The sequence below is a fragment of the Nerophis lumbriciformis genome, linkage group LG19, assembly GCF_033978685.3.
Source record: "Nerophis lumbriciformis linkage group LG19, RoL_Nlum_v2.1, whole genome shotgun sequence".
Classification (NCBI taxonomy): Eukaryota; Metazoa; Chordata; class Actinopteri; order Syngnathiformes; family Syngnathidae; genus Nerophis; species Nerophis lumbriciformis.
The window spans coordinates 41,604,125-41,614,124 of record NC_084566.2 but is presented as its reverse complement, the minus strand read 5'-3'; the positions used below and the strand labels follow the sequence as shown (position 1 = coordinate 41,614,124).

The following is a 10,000-nucleotide window of genomic DNA, read 5'->3' as shown; positions in this document are numbered from 1 at the left end:
GTCACCAGTGAGTGTATTTGATTGGTGAAACAGAGTCAAACGTCACCAGTGACTGCATTTGATTGGTGAAACAGAGTCAAATGTCACCAGTGACTGCATTTGATTGGTGAAACAGAGTCAAACGTCACCAGTGACTGCATTTGATTGGTGAAACAGAGTCAAACGTCACCAGTGACTGCATTTGATTGGTGAAACAGAGTCAAACGTCACCAGTGACTGCATTTGATTGGTGAAACAGAGTCAAACGTCACCAGTGACTGTATTTGATTGGTGAAACAGAGTCAAACGTCACCAGTGACTGCATTTGATTGGTGAAACAGAGTCAAACGTCACCAGTGAGTGTATTTGATTGGTGAAACAGAGTCAAACGTCACCAGTGACTGCATTTGATTGGTGAAACAGAGTCAAACGTCACCAGTGACTACATTTGATTGGTGAAACGGAGTCAAACGTCACCAGTGACTGCATTTGATTGGTGAAACAGAGTCAAACGTCACCGGTGACTGCATTTGATTGGTGAAACGGAGTCAAACGTGACCAGTGACTGCATTTGATTGGTGAAACAGAGTCAAACGTCACCAGTGACTGCATTTGATTGGTGAAACAGAGTCAAACGTCAACAGTGACTGTATTTGATTGGTGAAACAGAGTCAAACGTCACCAGTGACTGCATTTGATTGGTGAAACAGAGTCAAACGTCACCAGTGACTGCATTTGATTGGTGAAACGGAGTCAAACGTCACCAGTGAGTGTATTTGATTGGTGAAACAGAGTCAAACGTCACCAGTGACTGCATTTGATTGGTGAAACAGAGTCAAACGTCACCAGTGACTGTATTTGATTGGTGAAACGGAGTCAAACGTCACCAGTGACTGTATTTGATTGGTGAAACAGAGTCAAACGTCACCAGTGAGTGCATTTGATTGGTGAAACGGAGTCAAACGTCACCAGTGACTGTATTTGATTGGTGAAACAGAGTCAAACGTCACCAGTGACTGCATTTGATTGGTGAAACAGAGTCAAACGTCACCAGTGACTGTATTTGATTGGTGAAACGGAGTCAAACGTCACCAGTGACTGTATTTGATTGGTGAAACGGAGTCAAACGTCACCAGTGACTGCATTTGATTGGTGAAACGGAGTCAAACGTCACCAGTGACTGCATTTGATTGGTGAAACAGAGTCAAACGTCACCAGTGAGTGTATTTGATTGGTGAAACAGAGTCAAACGTCACCAGTGACTGCATTTGATTGGTGAAACGGAGTCAAACGTCACCAGTGAGTGTATTTGATTGGTGAAACAGAGTCAAACGTCACCAGTGAGTGTATTTGATTGGTGAAACAGAGTCAAACGTCACCAGTGACTGTATTTGATTGGTGAAACAGAGTCAAACGTAGCCAGTGACTGCATTTGATTGGTGAAACGGAGTCAAACGTCACCAGTGAGTGCATTTGATTGGTGAAACGGAGTCAAACGTCACTAGTGAGTGTATTTGATTGGTGAAACAGAGTCAAACGTCACTAGTGAGTGTATTTGATTGGTGAAACAGAGTCAAACGTCACCAGTGACTGCATTTGATTGGTGAAACAGAGTCAAACGTCACCAGTGACTGCATTTGATTGGTGAAACAGAGTCAAACGTCACCAGTGACTGTATTTGATTGGTGAAACAGAGTCAAACGTCACCAGTGAGTGTATTTGATTGGTGAAACAGAGTCAAACGTCACCAGTGACTGCATTTGATTGGTGAAACAGAGTCAAACGTCACCAGTGACTGCATTTGATTGGTGAAACAGAGTCAAACGTCACCAGTGAGTGTATTTGATTGGTGAAACAGAGTCAAACGTCACTAGTGAGTGTATTTGATTGGTGAAACAGAGTCAAACGTCACCAGTGACTGCATTTGATTGGTGAAACAGAGTCAAACGTCACCAGTGACTGCATTTGATTGGTGAAACAGAGTCAAACGTCACCAGTGACTGTATTTGATTGGTGAAACAGAGTCAAACGTCACCAGTGAGTGTATTTGATTGGTGAAACAGAGTCAAACGTCACCAGTGACTGCATTTGATTGGTGAAACAGAGTCAAACGTCACCAGTGACTGCATTTGATTGGTGAAACAGAGTCAAACGTCACCAGTGAGTGTATTTGATTGGTGAAACAGAGTCAAACGTCACCAGTGACTGCATTTGATTGGTGAAACAGAGTCAAACGTCACCAGTGACTGCATTTGATTGGTGAAACAGAGTCAAACGTCACCAGTGAGTGTATTTGATTGGTGAAACAGAGTCAAACGTCACCAGTGAGTGTATTTGATTGGTGAAACAGAGTCAAACGTCACCAGTGACTGCATTTGATTGGTGAAACAGAGTCAAACGTCACCAGTGACTGTATTTGATTGGTGAAACGGAGTCAAACGTCACCAGTGAGTGTATTTGATTGGTGAAACGGAGTCAAACGTCACCAGTGACTGTATTTGATTGGTGAAACGGACTCAAACGTCACCAGTGACTGCATTTGATTGGTGAAACAGAGTCAAACGTCACCAGTGACTGCATTTGATTGGTGAAACAGAGTCAAACGTCACCAGTGAGTGTATTTGATTGGTGAAACAGAGTCAAACGTCACCGGTGACTGCATTTGATTGGTGAAACGGAGTCAAACATCACCAGTGAGTGTATTTGATTGGTGAAACGCAGGCATGCGATAGATCCTACTTTGAAGGTCTGTCTGACAAAGCAAAACAAACAAAGTGTGCATTAACAGATGGATAAAAATCAGTAGCGAGTAGCGAGCTGAATGTAGATAAATGGAGCGGAGTAAAAATAGCGTTTCTTCTCTATAAATATACTCAAGTATGTTGCATTAAAACTACTCTTAGAAGTACAATTTATCCCAAAAGTTACTCAAGTAGATGTAGCGGAGTAAATGTAGCGCGTCACTACCCACCTCTGCGTATAACTACGACTTTTCTGCTTCATGTGTAAACTTCTTTTAATGAACACTATTTGACAACTTACAAGAATATTTTGCAAGCTAGCGTTAAAAAGTACCAGGATGTTAGATAATGATTATTTTGTATCGTTTTGAAAATAATAATATATTTTATATGCTAGCTTGCTAGCTAACTATATTGTGTCTTCTAGCTAGCAGGCTACAAAAACATTCAAGCTGGGATCTTTTATAACATTTTTGTATTGATGTAAAAAATAAAGATAAATTGTATCTGCTAACTTCAAAAATATTTACGCTTGGATTTATTTTTCCGTAATGAATTAGGATGCGTCGTTATGCTAGGTAGGTGAAAACACTTTGGAATGTTGTTTATTGGCATTGTCTGGGAGATGTTGTCTATTGTTTATTGTTTATTGTGTACTTATTAACGCATAGCCTTTTGAACTGGAAAAAAAAAAAAGAGAAACAGATTGAAAAAGATCATTTGCTACGTGTCATTTTCTTCAACAGAACAGACAAAGAGCATAACAAGCCACATAGCATGTTTATATTTGCATGGTAGCATGTTTATGTTTGCATGGTAGCATGTTTATGTTTGCATGGTAACATGTTCATGTTTGCATGGTAGCATGTTTATGTTTGAATGGTAGCAGTTTATGTTTGAATGGTAGCAGTTTATGTTTGCATGGTAGCATGTTCATCTTTGCATGGTAGCATGTTTATGTTTGAATGGTAGCAGTTTATGTTTGAATGGTAGCATGTTTATGTTTGCATGGTAGCATGTTTATGTTTGAATAGTAGCAGTTTATGTTTGAATGGTAGCATGTTCATGTTTGCATGGTAGCATGTTTATGTTTGAATGGTAGCAGTTTATGTTTGAATGGTAGCAGTTTATGTTTGCATGGTAGCATGTTCATCTTTGCATGGTAGCATGTTTATGTTTGAATGGTAGCAGTTTATGTTTGAATGGTAGCATGTTTATGTTTGCATGGTAGCATGTTTATGTTTGAATAGTAGCAGTTTATGTTTGAATGGTAGCATGTTCATGTTTGCATGGTAGCATGTTCATGTTTGCATGGTAGCATGTTCATGTTTGCATGGTAGCATGTTCATGTTTGCATGGTAGCATGTTTATGTTTGCATGGTAGCATGTTTATGTTTGCATGGTAGCATGTTTATGTTTGAATGGTAGCAGTTTATGTTTGAATGGTAGCATGTTTATGTTTGAATAGTAGCAGTTTATGTTTGAATGGTAGCATGTTCATGTTTGCATGGTAGCATGTTTATGTTTGAATGGTTGCAGTTTATGTTTGCATGGTAGCATGTTCATGTTTACATGGTAGCATGTTTATGTTTGCATGGTAGCATGTTCATGTTTGAATGGTAGCATGTTTATGTTTGCATGGTAGCATGTTCATGTTTGCATGGTAGCATGTTTATGTTTGCATGGTAGCATGTTCATGTTTGCATGGTAGCATGTTTATGTTTGAATGGTAGCATGTTCATGTTTGCATGGTAGCATGTTTATGTTTGAATGGTAGCAGTTTATGTTTGCATGGTAGCATGTTCGTATTTACATGGTAGCATGTTTATGTTTGCATGGTAGCATGTTTATGTTTGCATGGTAGCATGTTCATGTTTGCATGGTAGCATGTTTATGTTTGCATGGTAGCATGTTCATGTTTGCATGGTAGCATGTTCATGTTTGCATGGTAGCATGTTTATGTTTGAATGGTAGCAGTTTATGTTTGAATGGTAGCATGTTTATGTTTGCATGGTAGCATGTTTATGTTTGCATGGTAGCATGTTCATGTTTGCATGGTAGCATGTTTATGTTTGAATAGTAGCAGTTTATGTTTGCATGGTAGCATGTTCATGTTTGCATGGTAGCATGTTTATGTTTGAATAGTAGCAGTTTATGTTTGCATGGTAGCATGTTTATGTTTGAATGGTAGCAGTTTATGTTTGAATGGTAGCATGTTTATGTTTGCATGGTAGCATGTTTATGTTTGAATAGTAGCAGTTTATGTTTGCATGGTAGCATGTTCATGTTTGCATGGTAGCATGTTTATGTTTGAATAGTAGCAGTTTATGTTTGCATGGTAGCATGTTTATGTTTGAATGGTAGCAGTTTATGTTTGAATGGTAGCATGTTCATGTTTGCATGGTAACATGTTTATGTTTGCATGGTAGCATGTTTATGTTTGCATGGTAGCATGTTCATGTTTGCATGGTAGCATGTTTATGTTTGAATGGTAGCAGTTTATGTTTGAATGGTAGCATGTTCATGTTTGCATGGTAGCATGTTCATGTTTGCATGGTAGCATGTTTATGTTTGAATGGTAGCATGTTCATGTTTGCATGGTAGCATGTTTATGTTTGCATGGTAGCATGTTCATGTTTGCATGGTAGCATGTTTATGTTCGCATGGTAGCATGTTTATGTTTGCATGGTAGCATGTTCATGTTTGCATGGTAGCGTGTTTATGTTTAAATGGTAGCATGTTCATGTTTGCATGGTAGCATGTTTGTGTTTGAATGGTAGCATGTTCATGTTTGCATGGTAGCATGTTCATGTTTGCATGGTAGCATGTTCATGTTTGCATGGTAGCATGTTCATGTTTGCATGGTAGCATGTGCATGTTTGCATGGTAGCATGTTCATGTTTGCATGGTAGCATGTTCATGTTTGCATGGTAACATGTTTATGTTCGCATGGTAGCATGTTCATGTTTGCATGGTAGCATGTTTATGTTTGCATGGTAGCATGTTTATGTTTGAATGGTAGCAGTTTATGTTTGCATGGTAGCATGTTCGTGTTTACATGGTAGCATGTTTATGTTTGCATGGTAGCATGTTCATGTTTGCATGGTAGCATGTTTATGTTTGAATGGTAGCATGTTCATGTTTGCATGGTAGCATGTTTATGTTTGAATGGTAGCATATTTATGTTTGCATGGTAGCATGTTCATGTTTGCATGGTAGCATGTTTATGTTTGAATGGTAGCATGTTCATGTTTGCATGGTAGCAGTTTATGTTTGAATGGTAGCATGTTCATGTTTGCATGGTAGCATGTTTATGTTTGCATGGTAGCATGTTCATGTTTGCATGGTAGCATGTTCATGTTTGCATGGTAGCATGTTTATGTTTGCATGGTAGCATGTTCATGTTTGCATGGTAGCATGTTTATGTTTGAATGGTAGCAGTTTATGTTTGAATGGTAGCATGTTTATGTTTGAATGGTAGCAGTTTATGTTTGAATGGTAGCAGTTTATGTTTGAATGGTAGCATGTTTATGTTTGCATGGTAGCATGTTTATGTTTGCATGGTAGCATGTTCATGTTTGCATGGTAGCATGTTTATGTTTGAATGGTAGCAGTTTATGTTTGAATGGTAGCATGTTTTTGTTTGCATGGTAACATGTTTATGTTTGCATGGTAGCATGTTCATGTTTGCATGGTAACATGTTTATGTTTGCATGGTAGCATGTTTATGTTTGCATGGTAGCATGCTTATGTTTGAATGGTAGCATATTTATGTTTGCATGGTAGCATGTTCATGTTTGCATGGTAGCATGTTTATGTTTGAATGGTAGCATGTTCATGTTTGCATGGTAGCATGTTCATGTTTGCATGGTAGCATGTTGATGTTTGCATGGTAGCATGTTCATGTTTACATGGTAGCATGTTTATGTTTGCATGGTAGCATGTTCATGTTTGCATGGTAGCATGTTTATGTTTTAATGGTAGCAGTTTATGTTTGCATGGTAGCATGTTCGTGTTTACATGGTAGCATGTTTATGTTTGCATGGTAGCATGTTCATGTTTGCATGGTAGCATGTTTATGTTTGAATGGTAGCAGTTTATGTTTGAATGGTAGCAGTTTATGTTTGAATGGTAGCATGTTTATGTTTGCATGGTAGCATGTTTATGTTTGCATGGTAGCATGTTCATGTTTGCATGGTAGCATGTTTATGTTTGAATGGTAGCAGTTTATGTTTGAATGGTAGCATGTTTATGTTTGCATGGTAACATGTTTATGTTTGCATGGTAGCATGTTCATGTTTGCATGGTAACATGTTTATGTTTGCATGGTAGCATGTTTATGTTTGCATGGTAGCATGTTTATGTTTGAATGGTAGCATATTTATGTTTGCATGGTAGCATGTTCATGTTTGCATGGTAGCATGTTTATGTTTGAATGGTAGCATGTTCATGTTTGCATGGTAGCATGTTCATGTTTGCATGGTAGCATGTTGATGTTTGCATGGTAGCATGTTCATGTTTACATGGTAGCATGTTTATGTTTGCATGGTAGCATGTTCATGTTTGCATGGTAGCATGTTTATGTTTGAATGGTAGCATGTTCATGTTTGCATGGTAGCATGTTCATGTTTGCATGGTAGCATGTTGATGTTTGCATGGTAGCATGTTCATGTTTACATGGTAGCATGTTTATGTTTGCATGGTAGCATGTTCATGTTTGCATGGTAGCATGTTTATGTTTTAATGGTAGCAGTTTATGTTTGCATGGTAGCATGTTCGTGTTTACATGGTAGCATGTTTATGTTTGCATGGTAGCATGTTCATGTTTGCATGGTAGCATGTTTATGTTTGAATGGTAGCATGTTCATGTTCGCATGGTAGCATGTTTATGTTTGCATGGTAGCATGTTCATGTTTGAATGGTAGCATGTTTATGTTTGCGTGGTAGCATGTTCATGTTTACATGGTAGCATGTTTATGTTTGCATGGTAGCATGTTCATGTTTGCATGGTAGCATGTTTATGTTTGCATGGTAGCATGTTCATGTTTGCATGGTAGCATGTTCATGTTTACATGGTAGCATGTTTGTTTGAATGGTAGCATGTTCATGTTTACATGGTAGCATGTTTATGTTTGAATGGTTGCAGTTTATGTTTGCATGGTAGCATGTTCATGTTTGCATGGTAGCATGTTTATGTTTGAATGGTTGCAGTTTATGTTTGCATGGTAGCAGTTTATGTTTGAATGGTAGCATGTTCATGTTTGAATGGTAGCATGTTTATGTTTGAATGGTAGTATGTTTATGTTTGAATGGTAGCAGTTTATGTTTGCATGGTAGCATGTTCATGTTTGCATGGTAGCATGTTCATGTTTGCATGGTAGCATGTTTATGTTCGCATGGTAGCATGTTCATGTTTGCATGGTAGCATGTTCATGTTTGCATGGTAGCATGTTCATGTTTGCATGGTAGCATGTTTATGTTTGCATGGTAGCATGTTCATGATTGCATGGTACTATGTTTATGTTTGAATGGTAGCAGTTTATGTTTGAATGGTAACATGTTTATGTTTGCATGGTAACATGTTTATGTTTGCATGGTAGCATGTTTATGTTTGCATGGTAGCATGTTCATGTTTGCATTGTAGCATGTTTATGTTTGAATGGTTGCAGTTCATGTTTGCATGGTAGCATATTTATGTTTGCATGGTAGCATGTTCATGTTTGCATGGTAGCATGTTCATGTTTGCATGGTAGCATGTTCATGTTTGCATGGTAGCATGTTTATGTTTGCATGGTAGCATGTTCATGTTTGCATGGTAGCATGTTTATGTTTGCATGGTAGCATGTTTATGTTTGAATGGTAGCATGTTTATGTTTGCATGGTAGCATGTTTATGTTTGCATGGTAGCATGTTCACGGTAGCATGTTTGAAAGGCAGCTGTGTTGCTTGGGAAGCAGTGATGACGTAGCAGTGGTGACGTCGCAGTGATGACGTAGCAGTGATGACGTAGCAGAGGGAAGCAGCGCAGCTTGCAGTGCTGAGCTTCATTCACTCCATCTTCCTCATCTTCCTCATCTTCTTCTCTACACAACAACATTTCACCAACTTGCATCTATTCCGTGAACATCATCATCATCATCATCATCATCAAAACACCAACACGTGTCCAAAGCCTTTCGGAGCAACTTAGTTTTTAAAAGGTGAAAAATCAGGTAAGCTCTTTTTTTTTTGCTTCTTTTTGCTTGCATTTCAATTTAAAAAGCTAATTCATGTTACTTTTATTCTCCTGCATTTGTCACCATGAGCATGTCTATATGTGTTTTTGCCTCTAATTTGCAGGAAAACATTTTTTTAATTCTTATTTAAAGGCTCGTTATTCGTGTTTTTAGTTCCAGTAAGGCTATGTTTTGTTGCGTTATTCTCGCCAGAAAGTAGCGTCGTTGTTCCGCCTTCATTGTACTGAAAGCTGCGGCGTTCATCCTCGTAAAAGTCCTCTAAATGTTGCTTTATTCCATTAAAATGTGCATTTATTCCATAAAAAAAAATGTGACAAAGGTGATTTGTTGCTCTCAGTGTCCATTTGATGGAGAGTGGCGTGGTCCACGTCCACCGAGGGGGGGACCGGTGTCCATGGGGGATCCAGGCCGAGGAAGAGTGCACCTGGCCGGCCTCACCCACCTCCGTCCCTTCGGCCTTGGAGATGTTGAACGGCACGTGGGAGGAGAGCGACGCCGAGCCCATGTCGCCCATCATCCCCATCATCGTGGCCGTGTACTCCGTGGTGTTCGTGGTGGGCCTGCTGGGTAACTGCCTGGTCATGTACGTCATCTTGAGGTAAGAACTTGACGGTTTTGACTTTTAATTACAATTATTACACTTTGCGACTTCAGCCTGACTTTAGAGTCACGGCTTGGACTTGGCTGTGTCGTACCACTTTACACCACTAGATGGCAATGTTGCTCCATGGCGTCTCTCTTCACGCTGGTTGATCGCAGCAGAAACTGACCATGCAGAGAAAGACAAATATTGAAATGATTACATTTGAAAGGAATGGAAAAACACAGAACGGAAGAAATCAAGGGAGGCTGGATGGGGGGGGAATGAAAGAAGGGAAAAACGATGACGTGTATCTGAATAGAAAGAAAGATACATTAAGGAAGGGTGGTGGAAGAAGAGGAAGTATGAAGATCAAAGGATGGATTAAGTCAGGGGCCCCCAAACTTTTTGACTTGGGTTAAAACAATTTATGTATATATATATATATATATATATATATATAT

At 39.1% G+C, this 10,000-nt stretch overlaps 1 protein-coding gene across 1 annotated transcript in view; it reads left to right on the top strand.

The window, feature by feature from the left end:
- The first annotated feature begins 8,790 nt into the window (after positions 1-8,790).
- oprk1 (opioid receptor, kappa 1) overlaps positions 8,791-10,000 on the top strand; it is a 14,765-nt gene continuing 13,555 nt past the window's right edge. The window contains exons 1-2 of the mRNA XM_061978757.2: positions 8,791-8,932; positions 9,294-9,554. Of these exons, the coding sequence (XP_061834741.1) occupies positions 9,304-9,554 (251 nt within the window). The 5' untranslated portion in view covers positions 8,791-8,932; positions 9,294-9,303. The remainder of the gene's footprint in view (positions 8,933-9,293; positions 9,555-10,000) is intronic.